At 38.7% G+C, this 22,109-nt stretch overlaps 1 protein-coding gene across 6 annotated transcripts in view; it reads right to left on the minus strand.

Moving 5' to 3' along the window:
• The window catches only part of POC5 (POC5 centriolar protein), a 27,115-nt gene extending 10,448 nt beyond the window's left edge, over positions 1 to 16,667 (minus strand). The window contains exons 1-6 of one of the 6 annotated variants that reach the window (XM_079330250.1): positions 16,555 to 16,667; positions 11,282 to 11,377; positions 8,887 to 8,934; positions 6,865 to 7,009; positions 1,093 to 1,274; positions 545 to 721 (exon numbers count right to left, since the gene is read on the minus strand). In XM_079330250.1, the coding sequence (XP_079186376.1) occupies positions 545 to 721; positions 1,093 to 1,274; positions 6,865 to 7,009; positions 8,887 to 8,934; positions 11,282 to 11,365 (636 nt within the window). In that variant the 5' untranslated portion in view covers positions 11,366 to 11,377; positions 16,555 to 16,667. Of the gene's footprint in view, positions 1 to 544; positions 722 to 1,092; positions 1,275 to 6,864; positions 7,010 to 8,886; positions 8,935 to 11,281; positions 11,380 to 15,037; positions 15,230 to 16,554 lie in introns of those variants that run through there. The other 5 variants (XM_079330249.1, XM_079330252.1, XM_079330251.1 and 2 more) reach the window with 5 other exon arrangements.
• Between the last annotated feature and the right edge of the window lie 5,442 nt (positions 16,668 to 22,109).

The following is a 22,109-nucleotide window of genomic DNA, read 5'->3' on the forward strand; positions in this document are numbered from 1 at the left end:
GCAGTAAGAAGACTCAATTATGTTATGTGATTGCAAAACTACCAAAATTTTATATCCATGTTCACAGTTCTAGTTAATTTTGAAGTTGTTTCCACTGTTGACAGCAGGGCAATCTTAAGTATTTGTGCAAATATAAAATTCCTAAGAATCCTAAAATAGATCCTCTTCAACATTTACAAGATGCTGCCCATTTAAAATTGAGGAAAACCAATCTAATAATTGAAAATGAAGAGGTTTTTAAAGTGTAGAGATAATAGACACACCTAAGCCTCTGCTATCTTCATTAAATAAATAAGAAACAAGCAGACTCTAGATTTAAAAAGCAAACAATGCTAAGTATGTACATATAATGTGTTTTCATTGTTAGTACAGCCAACCCTATTAGCAACAATGATTATTTTTCTACTATACAGTCTGAATGTATTATTTACTTCTCTACGTTACTTGCTTCAAAAAAAAGTTGTTCAAAGAGAGGGACCAAAAAATTTAGTGTGCAAGTTTTTAAAAATAGAAGAACTATTAAAATATGAAATTGGCTTATTACCTCATCTTTCCTGCTAATAGATATTTCATAAGTATGAAGTAACTCCTTCAGATTTTCCATCTCATTCTGCAGTTGTTTCACTTGTGCATCATGTTTCTCTTTCTCTTGTCTCATTTGAAGCTTGTGATGTTGAACCAAATTAAGTTTCCAATTTTTCAGTTCAGTCAGAATATTTGTCTGAAAAGTTAGAAGGATGACAGAACAGCAATGAGTCTAAACTATTCCTTCCTCTCTATTATTTTAACCTTAAAACACTTAGCAATTAAGGAGACATAAATATTTACAGTGATAGCTTCATTACACACGCTGTGTACAACTGTTACCAGACACAATGGACTATTGAACCATGATATCTGAACATCCCTAATGGAGACAGTTATTCCAAAGTTTTGGAAACAAGATATTCTATGCTACATATGCTTATGTACAATATGCAGCAACAGCAAACAGCATTCTTCCAGCAATGACACTACAGCTTCTCCTGCACTCACTCTACAATACAATGATAACCATGAATGATTTTTAAGGATTTCATACAATACAAATACCTTAAGACTCCCACTCCAGAGATCAAGTATATTTTCTATTTGAGCAACTGTTTCATCTGGTGCAGTTAATTCAATCACTGTGGTTTTGATGACCTCTTCTGGACCATGTATGGACTCCTGAGAAGAAGCTGCCTCTGAAACAGCAGGTTGATCCATATCAGCCTGCTTCACTGATGTTGAGACTGAAAATGAAACAAGCAAATAAGGACTGACACTCTGGAAAGGCTAACTGGTCCACATTCTGTATAGAAATCAGAAGACAGGCATTGGTAAAAAAGAAATAATATGTATGCATACATATATATATACATATATACACACACACACACACATATATATATATTTATATATATATATGTAAACTTCAGAAAACTCCTTTCCCCACATAAGAAAAACCAATCAAATTCTAACACATGCTTCCTGGACATATATATTTAAACTGACAATCGTTTGTAACATCAATAAATTTAAAAGTACTGCTCCATTAAAATACAGTATCTTAATATAAGTTAATTTGAAAGAGAATGATCACAGCAAGCACCAAAAATACAGCCAGAAATAACATATCTAAGTAAAGGCTTCTTGACAATTAACATCTCAGGCCAACAATCTACTAATTTTTGCATTTTTCCTCAATGAGCCTGTAAACAGGTCTGTGGTATTCCTTTACAAATTCACAAAGTATCCTGGGGATATATTTCCATGTTAATATGTAACTGTATGAAACATTTTTCTTAAAGTTTTAAATTTGTTCATCTAATTGGAGTTCAAGCAATTTGAGAAAGGAAGTATTTACCATGAATTTATATAAAGCTTTACACAATAAATCTTCACTTTCAGGAGTTATGGCTAGGTACCACTGCAATAAAGTTAATCCCTGCCCAAATGCTAGTTTACATGCTTCTGAGCTGAGAATAAAAGTAATGTTTAAGCAAACTTGGGAAGCAAAATATTGTTTTATATTTAGTTATTCCTTAAAAAATTAGAAAATTTGTTACTTGAGTTGACAACTGAGTAAAGGAAAATTAGAAAGAGGTATTAGCAGATTCCTGCTAACAACAACAAATATGGCAACTTCAAAAAAAATACTCTTTTCTTTCATAAACAGAGGAAATCTACAACATTTTGGTCCTCACTTCTGAAAAAAACATCTGATAGGACCTAGAAGAGATAAGCTTGTCTGTCACAAAGCAGTATCTGCAGTGGACACTAGAAAAGTGTGTTTCTAATTTATTTAAGGCAGAGCCTTGATGGTTGATACTCTTTTACAGTTATTTTTACTGTTAGGCCCCCTCTCCTAAGGAAATGAGAAGAGCTGTCTGGCTGATACTCCCTGCCACAAAACTACTACACTCATATTCCAAAACAAAAAGGAAATAAGGAAGAACTGTGAAACAGAGGCAACTGCTTTTTGATATTTCTCTCACAATAATACAGATGGCAATACGCAACCACACATCATAAAATTAACACCAGTTTGAGCTAAAGGTGTGCCATCTAACACATCATTTCTATAGACTTTACAGAGGTAAAAAACATAAAGAAATTATTCCCCATCACAGAATAAAAATCAGGCTTTATTAGCTTTTTTCATTATTTCTTGAAAATGACAAAGGTATTGTTAAGATAGTGGCAAAATTTGAATACTTGCTGCTTGTAAAAATCTCCAAAATACGTGACATGCCAGACAGATGATCCATATTACTTGAAATGCATTTAATTTCTGTGATGAAGAATCCAGCTGGCAGCTGACAAACTACCTGACAGTGTCAAATTTTCACAGTTTTGTCCTTCACCACTTTTCCCCATTCCTGCATGCCACTCCTTCCTTCAGTTGTGACATGAAATGCATGAAGCCTTGTTTTTATTTCTAAACTTCTACTACTTGGTTAGATTATGAAGATATCCAACCTACACAGCACAGTTTGTTAGACACCTTAAAAAAAACCAAAACCAATCCCAAAAACCCCAACAGAACAAAATGTAACCAATTAAAACAGGATATCAAAAGAGACTGACAACTGCCACTGGTATTACTAGTCCATCACTCCCTTCCCTTAATTCTCCCTATGAACAGATTATCCTAACATAGCTTTCATTTATCTCATTTACCACAGGATGTATCATATCTTCATTGACTCCCCCAATCTTTCTAACACCATCTTATGAAATTCATCCTGGCTTTCCAGCACTGCCAGAATTTTCTAGTTGTACACATATTAATTTAATTCTTACTTCTAAGGCTCTCCTTCTGCTGCCTCTATTCCTTCCATAGAATCATATTATGTCATTCAGTTACAGTGTGCTAAGGTATCAAGGATATTGAAACCATTTGGATATGATAAGTATAGTAATGTACTTCATTAAATAAATCTCCACACACACTTACTGCAACAAATCTCTAGACAGAGGCAATGAAATTAACTCTTTATCCAGATGTCTGTGTTGTTCTAGTATCTGACTTTTTCTGCTTTTATTAAGTAAATAAGCTCTGACAGACTGTTCTCACACATGACATGCTATTAGTGGCCCAAGCTGAGCACAGCAATTTGCTAAAATGTTCTAAGAAGTCTAATGGATATATACACTGATGACTGGCAGGCCTGAAGAGAAGGAATTTTTCCACTCTTTGGGTATGAGTCATCATTGCACATCACTGCAAGAAATAATTCACTGCTCCAGTCTTTGTAATTTTCAAATTTAATCAACTAAACTGGTAACAAGAACAGGAAATTAAATTTTATGTTTCAAAGTTTAAAAACATTTGGACATTGAACTGAATTGAATAATACAGTATGTTTATTCCAATTACTTTTCTTATTCGACTGAAAGCTGTTAGGGAAGACACTATGTATACTTAAATTTTCTGCAAGAAATAAAGATTATCAGTAATCAGACTTCTACCATCATAATGCTAGCATCCAGATCAAAGAATACTTCATAACCAGAACTTCATTTGAGAAGCCATTGGAAATTCTGTTGATCCCAATACCATCATGTGGAGAAGGGGTAAATACCTTGTAAACCTGAGAAGCTCTGCAGAAGAGTAAACTTTCAGGTTTTAACTCCATGCTCAGCACATTCATCCATTTTGGTTTACAGTTGTAGAACACTAACCTAATAATTTATGATTTTGTTATTTTAACACAGTAGCAGCATTAGAGCCAAATGTCAAAAAGCCTGTTTTTTAGTATGAATAAGCAAGCAATGCCAAAAGAATAGAATTTAACAAAAAAAAATAAAGTGTCCTTCAGAAACAACCTGGTAAACAATCCCACCTGATCAGCATTAGAGGTATAGTATTAAACTCAAATTTAGGAGTTTTCTGAATGTCTGCAGGTCCCTGCTCCAGTGTGGGCTCCCCAGGAGGTCATAGCCCCCTCTCAGACATTCCCCTGCTCCAGTGTGGGTCTCCTCCATGTCTGCAGGTGATCCCTGTACCCCCACTGACCTCCATGGGCTGCAGGGCACAGCTGTCTCACCATGGGATGCAGGAGAATCCCAGTTCCAGTGCCTGGAGTACCTCCTGCCCCTGCTTTTCCACTGACCTTGGTGTGTACAGTTCCTCTCATATTCTCACTCTGTTCTTCTGTGATCACAATTACAACTGTGCAAAACTTCTTTCTCTTCTCAAATCTCTTACCACAGAGGTGTTATCAGCATTTAAAATTGGCTCAGCCTTGGCCAACTGCACTCCCATCCTTTGCAGCTGCCAGGGACTGGCTCTGTTGGACATGGGGAAGCTTCTGGCAGCTTCTCACAGAAGCCACGCCCTGTAGCACCCCCACTACTAAAGTTTGGCCATGCAAGCCCAATACACCCCAGAAAAAAATTAAAAAGTAGGAGTATAACCCATCTGAAAGAGTTAAAAAAAGACAGGATGACTGACTACAATTTTCTCTACAGACAAATATGATAGAAAGTAAAGTATATAGTCATGTACCAAAAAAAGCACAAGAGTCTAGTGCTTTGATTCTGATATTCTTTCTTATTACCAGCAGAATATCACAAGAATTCCCTTACAAAACAATATTCCGCTCAAACTGAAAAACAAAACTTTAAGCAGAGAGAGAGCACTGAAGTCAATACCAAAATTAGAATTTGCTCCATTATATAGTTCCACATACCTGGGTTTGAAATTTTTTACGGCTCTTTTAAGAACACCAGCTCAGGTGGAGAAACAGTTCCAACAGCTGACATTTACTCTACAAATCAAGAGTTTTGCAAATATACTTGAATCCTGGCAATCTGTGACTTAGAATGTGACTGATCAACAGCGGAAAAACATTCAGAGGAGATAAGCACTCTGCTTATGTGAAGAATACAGGGAGTGATCACAGATGTTTTAAAGAAAGCTGAAGCACAGGAAGATGCTCTGACTGGCTTCTGTTTTTAATAAAAGGCTGCACCAGTTGAGTGGATCAACTGCTTGTGTAAGTGACCCTAGTCAACTGAGAACTCTGAAGGCACCTCTGTGCTAGCCAGATAAGCAGGGCTTGAGCCAGCACAGTATAAAAACTAACCAGCAAAATGAACTTGCAACATAGCAATGGACTTGAGCTGGCTTTAACCCACTCAGACTGTTGCAGAACTGGGAACAGCTTGCGTCATGATAGTTCACATGCAGAGACTGGCAACAGGAGTCACAGCTGCACTGTGATCTGTGTACTGCAGACATTCTGCTCGTGCCCTAACTGTTCTTGTACATCCTGCTCAGATTTTGGCTAACACACAATTTATGTTAAGGCCTGGTGTATCCTGGGAGTGGTGCCATGAGGTCAAGGTGAGAGCAGAAGGTAGGCAGGACATGATGGACACAAGGGCTAAAGGTCATTACACAGCTGTCATCACTACCACTTGCTGTCTCCTGCAGCCTTAATCCTTCCATACAGATTCTCTAGCAGCTGCTCCAGAGCCTAAAAACTTAAAGAAATAGCATTGACCAAGCTTCCAAGTTGGAAGATATAAATACATTACTTGGTCCTCTAAACAGCAGACATAAAGCCATCCACAAAGGTTTCAAAAGAAGACAGAAAGGTAGTTAAATATTTTTATAATTAAATAGAATGATAAAAAATAGAAGCTAAAGTCAGTTTTTCCATAAATAATGCAGGTGTGATTGTTTACTATTTCTGCTGAAGCAAAATTAACAGCAAAGCAAAATTCTCAATCAAAGCAAATTTCCCAACCTAAATCCTATGTGACAAGCAAATAACATGATCAAAAATATCCATGTTACTAATGCATCACAAGATGCTATGTTTAGAGTCCTAAATATCAAGCAATAAAATAAAACCAGAATAACAGGATTGAACTAAAAGAGCAAGAATGACATTCATGTAGTGACTTGATTGGTCATTACACAAAGCCCTTTTAAGGTAATCCTCCCTTCCAAATAATCATTGTTGCAATATGTATTTCTCTATCACAGCAGTACAAGCTTGAGCAACACCAGCTGTGATCCATCCAATTTCAACAGAGTATACTGTAAGTAAGGGTATCCCTTTTTCTGTTATTACATCAACCATCTTTAAACACCTGCACCAGAAAACACAAAGAAATGTCAGTACATCAACACTGTCATCTGACAGCCATGCCAGAGAGAACCAACCCTTAAGGGAATATACCTCCCTAAATTTCTTGTTGTGCAAAATGCAAATGTACTACAAATGACGTACACATCTTTTTCAAATTGAAGCTAATTAAAAATATAAGTAATAAAACTTGCATCATTGTTCTTGTAAGCTCAACACATAGCCTTGGGCATACTACCTGGAATCTTATGGTGACTGGCATCTGTAACCCCTGCAATTCTGTCAGGTGCTCTCTGTTCTGGGGCAAGTTCTGGCAACTTTGAGATACATTGCTCAAACTTCGGAGTCACTACAGTATAACGAAACAGCTCTTCATATTCATCCTGAAGCAAAGTAGCAACAAAGAATTATAAAACTACAATTACATTTTTAAAAATTAGGCATACGTAAGGAGTGCTAATTATTTTCTATAATTTTGAGAGGCTTCTTTTTTATTATTGTGGTGAAAACTAAGACTATTTCCCTTAAAGCTGCAAAAGTGAGCTGTTTTCCTACAGTAACTATAATAATTTAACTTTCTCTTGTTTAATGTTCACATTCCTTCTGATTACAACTATATGCACTGTAATAATTGCACAGAAAGACTCTCACATTTGCCAGCACTGGATACTATAATAGGCATCCAAAACAAGAACTAGAAAAAAACTTCAGTCCCAGATTATGTAAACTATTAATTGGCTATTATTATTTCTCATCACTATCACTAATGCTTCAAAGAAAAACATGTATTTTTATAGCCATGATAAAGATGCTACTGAACAGTCACACTTCACACTCTGTAACATTATAATTTCTTTGGTGGAAATTGCAAAGCCATTCATTAAAAGAGATTTGATAACACACAAATTTTTTTAGAGTGTGTATAATTATTCTCACCTTATATTATTTTTTTAAATGACACAGATATATGGAATGTGTATATATAACTTAGAAAGAAACTTTACTGTTAAGAACCCATCTAACTGGTATGTGACATTATGTTATGCACCAAAGTAAGCCAATTAATATTTTTTGAAACCTCATAGTGAAACAGATTTTCAGGATGAAGGTATTTAGTGTTCATTGTGAAATTGTAAACAATGAATGTATTATAGGTTAAACATACAATCTTATAATTAATTAAACAAGTCCCAGTACCAGTTACATACTAAAACAAATCAAACCTACAAATTAAGGATTTGGAAAACTATGCCCATTGGAAAATACTAAACCAGGCCACTAGCAGTTATTTTTTCTTCACTTAGCATTATCATATTAGTTCTATTCAGTATCCTAATGAAGTCAAACCTCAGAAACCAAGTGTGAATTCAAAAATTAATTTCCTCTTCAATCTGGGGAAAGTTAGAGTGAAAACAATCAATGAAAGGTACTAATTACATGCAATATGTTTTTGTATCTAGCAACAGAAAAGGATAACACTTCAAAACTCTCAAAGTAACTTCTATACTTTTGTGTGTTTCAACTAATTAGAGAATTTAAGATGCTAGGTTTAGTACATTTTATCTGAATTCTAGTTTCCATTTAAATGCTCATTTCCAATCTTCTAATCTATCATATTCAGAGTAAAAGCCTAAATAAATGTATACAGAGCTACAAAATTACAAATACATGATATATCTTTTGAATAAGAGTGTCACACTCCATGTAAAAGGTACATTTAGCTGCAAATCAAAAAGTTACCATTTTTTTCCACAGCCACATCTTCCTAAACATATACAGTTTAGATTTCATAAGGTATCAAATGAAGAAAACAGCGCTATCTTCACATCTGTTACTCAATCAGGAATCACATACCATATAAAACTACCTGTAGCAAAATTTCAGCTGAGTAACAAAACCAGTATTTGCCTTAACTAATATAAATTTAATGATTTTGCAGATGTTAGATCACAACTCTGTCTTATTCTAAGAGATCATGTAACCAAATAGCAACCTAAAGCTAATTCTTCCCCACAAACAAGTTAGTTCTCAGACAGAGCTGCTCCAGTTGCCTCCATGATTATCTTAGTCAATTCAAAGGACCTAGTGGGTTAGATGTCACATGCAAGCAGGTGTCTCACATTGAATCACCCAATTTATTCATTATCACACTATCTGTCCTACTATAGACATGTCTAGCATTCAAAATGCAGGAAATTTCATTCAAGTTCTAACTCTTTTATTAAAACTCAAAGAATCCACTCTGAACAGGAATACGCACGCTTATGCCCCAACAGAAAGTGTCAAAAGACAGCATCCAGTGACAAATCTGGAAATAAATGTTTATAAATTACAATATTACACTGTTGAAATTAAGTTGAAAGGTAAATCTTGAAGAAAGCACAGTATCCCAGTTGTACTCAGAAACTTAGACACACTCACCAAAACAAAAAAACAATCCTGGAGACAGTGTGGGAATATGTACGGAAACATTGAGTGATTGAGTGTACTCCTCAATCTTAGATACTACATAACAAGGATGCTGCAACTGGAATGCAATATTGACCAGTACATTTAAAATAAAACCATAATAAAATAAAATTGACAATATATCTTTGGTTTACTATCTTGGTTCTGCTTTAAAAAAAAAATTTCAAGCTATTTTGTCAACTGCCAACAATTCTATTCATGTATAAAACTAGAGAATTATAGTTCTATGACTTGAAGGTCAGTGGAATTTTGACAATTTAATGCCTTGGTTTTTCAGAAGCAAATCTAGTGATGCAATGAACAGGTGACACAAAAAAGATCAGATTCTTTTGAGATTTTTTTCTATTTTTTAAAATAAAAATCTACAGACACGACTAAGGATTGTAGTCAACCACACAATATGTCAAGAACAGATTGAATTGATAAAGTCTCATAACCCATTGTAAGTAGTGGAAATTCTCTAAGAATGGGTCTCTTTGCAAGGAAAAATTACTAATCTGGTCTCCATTTAAAAGTAACACATTATCAAAAAACCCCAACCAAACAAAACAGAATGGAACTTCCAAAATTATCTAAATGGAGTAGTGTACTTCCCTCAGGGAAGTAGTGTACTGACCTCAGGGTTCTTTTTCAACAGTAACAAACTCCTACCAGTGGTAACTTTGAGTTTCTCTAGTTTGGAGAAAGAGAAGCTGAGAGGTGACCTCTTTGCTCTGTACAGCTTCCTGAGCATGGGGAGTGAGAGAAGATGTCTATCTCTTCTCCCTGGGATCCAGTGATGGAATGAGTAGGAATGCTTCAAAATCTTGTCAAGGAGGACCAGATTTGACACAAGGAAGCATTTCTTTCCAGAGAGGGCAATCAAATGGGCTTCCCTAGGGAGAGTGTTTGATGCCACAAGCCTGTCACTGTTTAAGAGGCATTTGGACAATGCCCTCTAATAACATGCTTTAACTTTTGGTCAGCCACAAAATAGTCAGGCAGTTTGGCCGATGACTGATGTAGGCCAGTTCCAACTGGAACTATTTTTCTCTAGATACGTTCTCATTGACAAAACAGTCACTCATTCTCTACAGTGTGGCCTTGGAGCCTCTTTGATAATCAACCAAGTCATAACAGAAAATTCTGGTCCTTCAAAATTTGTAGCATGATAATTTTATCTTGTTCTCTGACTACAAAAAGCATTGGAAGCACTGATACATTACTATTCCTAAACAAAGATTATAAAAACTTCACTGTGAGATACAAACCCAAATAGAGAAGTATACAAGCTGCAGAAATTAATTGCCTCTTAAAATGTTGTTTAAAAGGTACAAGTCAATCCAAAAGGTATAAAAAAGAAAGAAGAAAACCTTTTAATTAAGGAGTGCTGCTGCTGTATATGCCCATTTCACCAGGTGACAAAAGTGGAGAGGCACTTCTACAGGGCAACTAGCAAAACATGTTATTGTCAAAACTGGTTTGGATGGTATCCTAACAAAAGACAAAACACACAATCTACTACTCAAATAGGAATAACCAATTATTAAATGATGAAAATATGCTTCTTTCAAAAGAATGGTACAAAGAGTTTATCCAGTACCATTGCCTCCCCTTGAAAGAATAATGAGCACAGAAAAGGAAACCCTCCAGTATTATAGCTACAGCACATCCTGACATATTTGATGAAAAAAGTAAAAAAAAAAAAAATCACAAAGCAATCATTTCCTGTCAGTGATTAACTTGGTCATAATACTACTCCAAGGGAACTAAATACATGAAAATAAATTCAGTTTTTACAACATCATGGGGAAAGCCTAAAAAATAGCTACTCTTCATCTCTCAAAAATAATGGGTTTCTATGCTACTGTGTAAAATTCTGTCTTTTTGATAAGACTTAACACAAATAAAGAATAACACTAGGGAAAAAAGGTAAGAAAATTGCCTGTTTTACTTGCAAACTAAAAGTTTAGATAAAAAAATTTACATACATTTCCTGTGAAATGCACAAAAGAGGAATCTAACTGAACATATTTTAGTACCAGTTTTTTTGCAGTCTACTTTGTTTCTTTTCATTAACATTTTTATTATTTTTCTGGTGTATGTAAAATATAAAAAAAAGATGCACATTTAGTTAGATTCCCTCATAGATATCCTTTGCCAAATAAAATTCCATGACAGTAAATCAATCATTGCTTCTGTCCTACCTGAGGATCTGTAGAAACAGAAATTTCCTGAACAATGTCTTTTGGCAAAACTGGACTTGTGCCTCTCTCCTCATCCGATGACATTTTGCACAAAGTCTATAAAACAGCAGAAGCTGAACTTCATTTTTCAGTTTCAGTATGTAAACATATTCACCAACATTTTCCCCAGAAACAGATTCTGCTGTAAAACCTGGATCAATGCCTGTTCTAAATGGCTATTCTATGAGTACACTAAACTGATTGAATAGTGTCATTATATAATGCTAGGCTGGAAACTTTCTGACCTCAACTATACTCAAAATAATGCAAATACTTCCACTAACTTATAAGAAAACAAGGAAAGACCTCAAAGCAGTTAAAATACACCCCTGTGTCAATCTGTCATTCTTAGTCACACTGTATCATTTTTGAGTTTACTAGAGTGTTTCAGTACAAAATTTCTTCGGAGCAACATAATAACGTATAAACTACACTGTGCCCACCCACTACAGGGCCTCAAACACGGCCCAAGACAGGGCAGTGCCCTGAACACTCCTTTCAATACCCTGAACCTTACTGGTCAACAACACTCTCCCATCTTTTTTTTTGAGTTACAGGCCCAGGAAGATGAATAGATGTAGAAAGACAAGTAATGTCTTAGGTTCAATAAATATCAATCATTCCAGCAATTTCTTAGGAAGACAGTGAGGGATTCTTTGAATATTTAGGAAGTGGGTGATGTTGAAAAATTGATAAGACGCTTGAAGACGACCTTGTGAAAGATATATGTATCTTTTCATTTACTACAGCCTTGAATAGGTCCTTCAGTGAAGAACTGAAGCTCTTGTGATAAGATTTAACACAATATAGAGAAAAGGACTCCAAAGGATTTGGCAAGGGAGGGAAAGATGAAAGAAATTACAAAATGAGGGGAAACAGTACAAAGCAAAATGAATTTTTAAACGAATGAATGGCAGAGTGATATGGTGCCTGATGCATATGAAAGACAATCAGACATGTGGAACATGGAGTTATCAGGAGAGAAGGCATACCACTATAAATAAAGAAAAGGAACTGACTGACTGTACAATGTAGCAAAAACTTGCAAGGAAAATTCATTTTTAGAGAGATCTTTACATCTGTCAATTAAAATATTCTTGTCTTTTAAACATTTTCTGACAGAAATGTAAATTTTAAATTGCTAGTTGTACTGTCATAAAACTGACAGGAATATCCTACTTAAACACCAACGTTTCTCAAAGTAGCAAAACTCTCACAGCTCTCTACATAGGAATACAGATAGTAATTAATTAATACAGATAGCAATTAATTAATTAATAAAATGCTCTTTGAGCTATTCTAAACACTGATTCTTCCCACACCACCAAAGCTCTCTCTGCCATGGATATTTTTACACCTTTCAGAATGGTAAGCTCATTTCTGTGCTGATGATGGATGTTTAAAAAAATCGTATAAAGACAATTTCAGAGGCTGAGATTTCCTGTAGCTTAAGGTTCAAAAGACATGATTATAATCTTCCTACTTCTGCTGAGCCCTCATATATGACATTCTTAAAGTGAAAAAGAAAAGCAGTCTAATGAAGGTTTACATTGTACTTTTTATTCCTGTATATCTGTGTGTAGATGACAAGAGAAATACTGCCTTTGTCAGCTCTGTCTTTTTCATTGCCTCCTGGTCTGATCATTTTCTTCTTTCCTCTTTCACGTGAATTAATCCATATACATACACCCTTGGTTTTAGTCTCGCTACATAATCAAACAGCTCTATACTAGCACTCTACCTTTTTTTACATGATAAATTCTTTAAATACCAAAAAATACATATGTAATCCTAAAAAGTCAACTTCAACTTCATATCTTTCCTACATAGTTTCTAAAATTGTGCATCCTGACTACTCTAAAAGCCCTGGATCTATTCAAAGGTGTGCATTAGTGAAGATCACAAAGAACAAACTATCTAGCACTTACAGGAATTATATGTGTATTTGCAGCCGGAAGTTAGAAATATTGTTATTCTTCCCTTCTCAGTACACATCAAAAGAACTATTGATTTTTCTGAGAAACAGGATGGCAAATGGAGCTCCATGTGAATGCAGACAAGTCCAAGGAAGTAGAAAAGAAAGGTTGTTATTGAAAAGTTTGTTCAATAACCACTGTCCCGACTTCTCTTTTTAGTTCTCTAAGATCATGCTCCTGACATGCAGTCTAGTGGATCTAGTTCTCTACTTATCACTGAAACTACTCTCTGGCCTTCCAAAACTCAAAAGGTTCCTTCATCAGAAGTGACAAACCAAAGTGACCTTAGTCACTCACACAGCTTCCCCTCAAAGCCTTTCACCATCTTCACTACCCTCCTTTGGATGCTCTCAAATAGCACATTGTCTTTCTCATATTGTGGCACCAGAGCTGCCCCCAGCACTGGAGGTGAGGCTGCCCCAGTGCAGAGCAGAGCAGGACAATCCCCTCCCTTGCCTGGCTGGTGATGCTGAGCCTGATGTCCCCCAGGACACAGGTGGCCCTCCTGGCTGCCAGGGCACTGCTGACCCATATTAAACCTACCATTGACCAGGAGCCACCAGACCACTTTAGTGGAGCTGCTCTCCAGCCTCTCATTTTCCAGTTTGTTCATACATCCAGGGTTGTCCTGTCCCAGGTGGCTTTTCTGTCTTTGAGGAAATCAATAGCCCTACCCAATCTAGTACTGTAAACAAACCCACTTAGTTTACCTTCAGTGCCTGCATCCAAGTCAATTAGGAAGATGTTGAAAAGCACCAGGCCTAAGATGGAGCCCTGTGGAACCCCCCAGTAGTGACAGGTCCCCAGTCTGATGCAACTCTATTCACTGTAACCCTCTGTGCCCAATTCACAAGCCAGTTGCTCATCCACCACATGATGTGTTTATCCAGCTGTATGCTGGACATTTTGTCCAGAAGGATCCTGTGAAAGATGGTATCAAAAGCTTACTGATATCCAAGAAGATCACATCAACTGGCTTCCCTTGATCAAGCTGGTGGGTCACCTTGTCATAATAGGGAATTAGGTTTCTCAGGCAGGACCTTCTTATGAACACATGCAGGCTGTGATCAAGAACCTCATCAATGTTGCAGACTGAAGCAAAGAACTCATTTCTGCCTTGTCTGTGTTCCTGTTTATGAGGTGACTATCCTATGTAACAGGCTCATGTTATTTCTGGACTGCCTTTAATTACTGACATATTTTAAAAAACTAGTTTTTCTGTCCCCCACAGTACTGGCCAGCTTCAAGTCTAACTGAGCTCTGGCCACATGAATCTCCTACCTGAGAGCTGAATCTCTGTATTTCACCCATGTAATCTGACTTTGCTTCCACTGGGCATATGCTTTCCTTTTTTGGCCTTAGCTTCAGAAGAAGATCCCTGCTCAGTCAAGCCATCCTAAGAATAACTTGTCAGCTTTGATCTCAGTGAACAAGCACTAAGTACCGCAAAATACCAGATAAGTTTCTAAAAGAGAAATCGAGGGATATTAAGAGACCACCTCTGGGTCAACAAGCTAATTTGCTAAGCTGCAAATCATTATATGGTGAAAGACAAAATGAGAAGAACCTCCTCAAGCTTACAGCTTCTTCTAAATTTACCTGGGCATTTCCCAAAATATATGTTTGACTTCATTAAAGAAAGATTCCTGCTAACAGCCAAAGTTTCTTCCAAATCATATACATATAATTGCAACAGTAACACTGCTACTTTTAAGAAAGAGGGTGCACTGGTCTGACTCACCATCCTTGTTCTCCTCCTTAATTTTGAATTAATTAAGCTGTGCTCAAGTTTTTGTGGGTTTGGCTTTGTTTTTAATGAGAGGTGATTTTTCCAAATAATTTAGTGCTTTGTTCAGACCAGAGGACTCAACAGCTAGGAAAGAGAGTCATGTAGTGGGCAAGGTCAGAGCAGACCACAGAGGGTCATCTAGTCCAACCATCCCGCTTAAGCAAGGCTATCCTAGAGCACGGTACAGCACTGCATCCAGGTGGTTCTTGAATATCTCCAGTGAGGGAGACTCTCTGGGCAATCAGTTCCAGTGTGGTCACCTGCATAATACAGTTCCCTCTGATGTTCAGATAGAACTTCCTGTGTGTCTGCCCATTGTCATATTGCTTGGCACTTGGCATATTGTTTACCTCTTGTCATATTGATTGGCACTACTAGGAAGAGCCGGACTCCATTCCCTTGACACCCTTATTTCAGATAATTATAGACACTGATGAGGGCTCCTCCTAGCTGTCTCTTCTTGACACTGAACAGCCCCAGCTCCCTCAGCCTTTCCTCATAAGAGAGATGCTCCAGACCCCTCATCATCTCTGTAGCCCCTGCAGCCCCACCCCAGCAGCTCCATGTCTCTCCTGTGCTGAGGAGCCCAGACCTGGACACAGCACTCCAGGTGAGGCCTCACCAGAGCTGAGTGCAGGGGCAGGATCACCTCCCTTCCCCTGCTGCCAATGCTCCTGCCAATGTCCCCCAGGATCCCATTGGATTTCTTGGCCACCAGGACACGCTGCTGGCTCATGGGCAGCTTGTTGTCCAGCAGGAGCCCCAGGCCCTTCTCTGCAGAGCTGCTCCCCAGCAGGTCAGCCCCAGGCTGTGCTGGTGCCTGGGGCTGTTCCTCCCCAGCTGCAGGACCCTGCTCTTGCCTTTGCTGAATGTCACAGGGTCTTTGTTCATCTCTCCAACCTGCCGAGGTCCTTCTGGAGGGATGCACAGCACTCTGGGGTGTTGGCCACTTCTCAGTGAATTTGCTGAACAGGCATCTGCCCCTTCATCCACGTCACGGATTGAACAAGTTAAACAGCTCTGGGCCCAGTACTGAACCTTGGGGAACTACACCTTCTGCCAGCAGAGGCAGGACATATTCCTTCCCTTTAGCTGTATTCCCTTGCAAAGCAGCGCTTCTCACGCTTTTAATTCCTCACTCATTACAGCAGCTCCGCAGCTGGCCCGACACCGGCAGCGCCGACACCGTGGCTGCCATGGCAGCCGGAGACAACAGCGACAAACCGCTGTGTCCCAGAGAAACCAGGCAGGTCAGGCAGCGGAGAATACGACAGATTATGAGCAGAAGATTCTCCTTTTCTTGTCTTATACAGGGCTTTTAAGGCAACAGCCCAACCTGTGGGCAGGGAGTGCCCACGGCACCCTCAGGAGACTCGGGGTGGGGTTTCGGGGGCAGTGCTTCCACGCTCGGGCAGGAGCAGGGGTGCTGTGGGAAGGACGGCGCGGCCCCCGGGCCCCCCCCCGCTCACCTGCTGCTGCGGCCGCGCCGGCCGCCGGCACCGACGGTTTCAAACTGCCGGAGCGGAAGAGGAACCACCTCTGCGATAGGCTCGGGGTCCTTTGCAAAGCACCCTCCGATTGGACGGCTTGGCGGCGAAACAGCCAATCGAGACGCCAGGCCGGGGGCGCGCACGCCTCCAGCCCCGCCCCGCCCGCCGGCGGCTCCTGCCGCGCGCTGATTGGCGGCGCTGGCGCGGGGGCGCGCGGGCGGGCCTGGCCTGTGGTTCCGAGGGGCGGGCTCGGGGACATGGCGGGGATAGGGCGGGCTCGGGGACATGGCGGACACGGGGACATGGCGGGGATAGGGCGGGCTCGGGGACATGGCGGACACGGGGACATGGCGGGGATAGGGCGGGCTCGGGGACATGGCGGACACGGGGACATGGCGGCTCGGGCCCCGCGGGCCCCGTTCCCGCGCTGGCCCTCCGAGCCGTGCGTGGTGGCCCTGGCGGTGTCGGTGAGGGGACTGTGCCAGATTAAAAACTTGGCGGGGAGGCCTGGGTCTCTGTGTTGGAGAGCAGCTGCTGACGGGCATGCCTGTGGGGATTGAAGATTCAAAACAAAACAAAAACAAAAGAAAAAAAAACAAACAAAAAAACCCCCCAAAAAACTCACAACAACAATAACAACAACAAAACCACCACCCCCCCCCAAAAAAAAAAAAAAAAAAAAAAAAAAAAAAAAAAAAAAAAACGGAAATGAAGAGAGAGAATTCCGTGGTGGAATTCCTTCATTCTTAAACTAATAATAAAGCTATAGAACATCCCCAAGCAGAACTTTTAAATAATATGTGCAGTAATGCTGCAGAAAGAGGTCTTGGCTCTTTTGCCCCTGTGAAACAGTTGAGCAAGTCAGGAAACCACTAGAAAATTTCACCTCTCTTAGAGGCATTTAAGTCCTCCTAAGGTGAGCCTTTTCACAAGGTAGAAGCCTATTTCAACATTTGTTTAGTTCTCATTTAGACAATGTGGCAATGGAGGGTTGTTTTAAATGCGGCATCTGTTAAGGTCAGCATGATTTGATGAGCAAAAATTCAGCCTGAGGAGTCACGGACTGTGCAGTCACTGTTTCATTAAGGCTACAATGACATTGGCTGATGTTAGTTTCCAGAAAAGCGTAATGGAAGGGCTGCATTTGGACATGAATTTTAATAAGCATGAAGTATGGTTTCAAAAATACAAAGTATTAATACAAAAAATACAAAATTTTAAAATCAATTTGGTGACAAATAGCTATGATTGGATCTTCAGTTCCAGTTAAGGTTAAATCAGTGGCCTCAGATCTTGTCCCGTTCCCTTTTTAGGGTGCTGAACTGAACCTGACATTCAGGTGTGATCACACATTGATGACCAACATCCACACCAAAGCATAGCTTATTTTCCCTTGACACAACTGGCTTTTCCAAAACGTCATAGCCGAGGGAGGATATTGCAATAAAGCAGACAGCCAAAGTATTTCTGGATAAAGGGGAGTTCTTACTGCACCCTAGCAATGAGTTTGTAGGATTGGATCATCCCTTAACTCTAGAATAAGCTACATGAGACATACTAGTGTTAGTGACTGATCTGAGCTGGCCTCCATAGCAAAGGGCTGGAGGCGTGGTGGCGTTTGTACCTGTGAGACATGGCAAGATGTCTGGTCACAGCATCTCCTCTACACATATCTGGTATTTTAAGAGGTTACACTCAGCTAAGAGTGACAGAGAATACCTTCCAAAGACCAACTTAAATCATGGAATCCGGACAAGCCCTCCTGAGCCTACTAACTACTAAGCAGCCTGCAAATCTGCCTTTTTTTTTGGGTGTGCTTCACGACCGGTCACAAGAAAGCAGAACTACTGCAATGTAGTACTGTGCATCTAGTGAAAAAGAGTGCTTTTCTTGTCTCAGATAAAATAATTTATTTATAAAAAAGGAGAGATGACATATGCTTCTATCATGCTTTTTACATTAATTTGTTTTGCATGCCGCTGGTGTAAAAAACATGATAAATCTTTCTTCATAAAATAGTTTTTAAATACATGACTAACACTGGCACATAAAGGTAGCCTTTAAATCTGTTTAGCTTTCAGTCTTACATCTTTGGGAAAATGCAGACATTTGAAAATGGAAAGAGTTTGCAATGAGTATTCAAACCAGCCTTTGTGATGCAAACATCTACTGCTACTTTGTAATTAGATGGATAAAAAGCAAAGGAGATCAAATGGTATCAAGCTGATTACTAGTATAAAGGGGTAATTGTAGGTAGTTAGAGATGAATCAAATTATTATAATTACCCTATTCCCATACTGGGGATTTAATGGTGTATCTGATGAAACCTTCTGTTGAAACTTTCTGATTCTGAACTGTATTTAAAAAATACCTTCCATCTTCCATGTTGGGTTCTGTTGTACAATAGAACATACAATTTTTTTTTCACAGAAGGAAGGAGATTTTTTTGTGCTTTTATAACCACATATCTGCTGCCCTAGCCAAGTAAGTGCTGCAGCAGTGATTGAAGTCAGGGAAAGTATGGTCATCTCTGTAGACTAAGAATTAGTTTGAAGTAGGTGCTGTTCTGAGCTTTTCAAGAAAACAGGTAGAAGGGAGGCAGGAGGCTGAACTGATTTAATGGCATTAGCATATCTTATGTCAAAAAGTCATCTTTCTTTGAAACAGTTTTTGAGGAATTCAAAGTTGAAAATAAACATAATCTGTTATATAAAACAATAGTGAATTTTTAGTGCTTTCTGTAGTTGCTGAAACACATTTCCAGCGTTTTCTATTTCCCCTCTGTATATATCATGATTATGTGATGCAAAACCAGGTATTTTGTTATACCTTAAGAGTGGATACTGGAGTGGTTATTGTTTGACTCTACCAGATTATCTATTTGAGTGTTTGCTATGTGAATACAAGATCTGTCTCCTCTCATGTGGAGTGCTAGATGCAGCCCTGGCTGCTAGGTAGATCTGTGCCTTCTACAGTGTGGTCTCACCATCTCACTTCTGCTCCATGGCTCCAGGTGTCTCAGAGAGAATTGCTGAGTGTCTGGAGGCAGAGAGCCAGGCAGAGAGCACTAAGCTGCATCTCTGGGGCTTTGCATTCAAAGGACTGTCACATTATGGCTACTGCCTTGTGCAGTGGGACCTTTGTAATTGGGTGGTCCAGGATCATTCCTTTTGCACCACATGAACTGAAATATTAAATATATGGTTGACAGATCATTAACTTCAAATACCACAATGACTTCTTTTGTTCTGACTGCATTAAGAAACGTTTTTCAAAATACCACTATTTCAGACACAATTGAAATCCTTATTTTATAAAAATTTTATAAAATTTTATAAAAATATTGTGTAACCACAGTGAATACAGGAAATGTGGCAGTGCAGTTCCAGATATTTTGAAAATTACTGGCATTTTTTTCTTCTGGTAATGCTGATTGTAGCATTGAATATTGTGAATATTGAACACCCCAGTGTTAAAGGGCTCTTCTATCTATTATCCCACACTTCCCTTGTAAAAATACCCTTCTGTCTATGCTGTCTCTTATTTAATCATTAGTGCATATTTCAAGTATATATTCTTTTTCAGAAAAAAAACCCCCAGGAAATGGGAATTGTAATCAGTATTTAGAGATTGAAAATAGTCTGGAATCTACTACTTGCTGTTATCTCAAAGTATATTCTCCTTACTTTTTGTTTTACAGGTGGATCAGCTCGTATCTTGACATACACAAGACAACGTTGAACAGCCTGTAAATACGAGAAGCCCAGTAAGCATGTTTATATGTATTTAAAAGTTTCTCCCTGGGCATTTGAGTGTTTTTCACTCAAGCAACTGTTTTGACACCAGTCAGTCATCAGCCTTTTCCCCATCAGTGACAATCTATCATGGAAGAATTGATGAAGTGATTTTTCATGAATAGCAAGGATAGCTTTTCTGCTATAATTACTTATTGACATGTTAGATAAAAAATTTAGTTGCACAGAAGCAAGTGCTTCTCTTACAGTACCTTAGGTAACTATACATTAACCTGTTTTTCAAGCTTCTGTCTTTTTTCTAGTGTGATACCAAAACAGATCTGTCAATAGTTTTGCCAAAAAGGACCAAGAATATTTTTGTACTTTTTCTCCTTTTAAACTGTAGCAAATAGGTAAAATATCTTCTCATAAGATATTAAATGATCCACATCCCTAGAGATCTTTCAGTGACAGGGTGCACGTGTACAACATATTTGTGATGACATATTTGGCTGCAGGGGCATTAGAACACCACTGTGATCTAGAGTATTGAATGACTGTGAAAAGCAAAGCATCAGCTTCTTCCAAGACTAGTAGGGCTTCCACCTGAAACATGCTATTGAAAAACATATCTGATGAATGAATGCTAGGCTTGTAATTCATTGTTCCTTGCAGCAGCATACAGGATTTTACAGAAAGGTAGAACTGTAGGAGTTGGCAGCAATTAATTTGTTCTTGTTGAAAATAAGTAAAAGATTAATGATCTGTTCCTAAGGAAAATGAAATCTTTATATATAATAAATGTGTGCAAAGGTGTACTAGGCATTTGGATGATGTTTCCATCATAAAACACAGACCCTTTTGGCAAATAAAGTACAAGAAAAGTTTGAAATTCTTAATGTGCAGCAGACAGGCTTTTGTATAGTAGTCAAAATGTTTTAGCATCTCTTCAGGATCTTACGGCAGGATCAGCATGTTGGCAGCTGTATACATGTATATTTGCATTCTGGCTTGAATCTTTCAGCTCTTCGCCTGCAGCCATCCCTTCCTCTCCCCCCGATCTCCTGCAAGGGCTGCAGCCTCGCCGCGGCTGCAGGACAGTGTGCTGCGAGCAGGCTCCTTCCCCAGCCGTGAGTCAGCAGCGGGGCCGCCTCTGCACTGGCGCAGCCCTCGCTCACGCAGCACTCACCCGGGAGTTTGACATCACCTCTACACCAGGTGGCAACGTATCACGCTGCTCTGCTCGTGATCGGGCTTTAAAGGCACAAACGCTTATCTTAAGCAGCGTTCTGCAGAATTCAGTCAGTGCAGATCTGATCTGCTACCCCTTCCATTATTTAAAAAAAAAAATAAAATTAAATATTGTTATTACATTTATGTCTTATTATATTAATGTACATAAAGACTAGTTAAATGCTCTTAAATATAAGGGGAAAAAGAATTCAATGAGATGGTCTTAATGGTTTAAGAGTATGCACTAAGATTTTAAGTTTTAGATAGTGCTCTTGGCATTCATTTTAAGGTGCAAAATGCTATGTATTGCAACAGTTTTTTCTTTCAAATTTTCTGGAACCTAATTACTAAAAAATTCTCTGCTAATAAAGAAAGATTCATATTATTTGAAGGACTAGCACCTTACATTTAGACTGTAGTAAATATTTTGGTTGCCGTTAGAAGGCTTTTCAAACAAGCGTTCTGTTGTCTTATGACATTCAGGCTGAAATGTTTCCTGTGATATTCAGGCTGCTGACTTCAAAACTTTTTATTGCAGACATCTTCGGGGCTATTCATTGTGGATT

This window comes from Erithacus rubecula (genome assembly GCF_903797595.1).
Source record: "Erithacus rubecula genome assembly, chromosome: Z".
Taxonomy (NCBI): Eukaryota; Metazoa; Chordata; class Aves; order Passeriformes; family Muscicapidae; genus Erithacus; species Erithacus rubecula.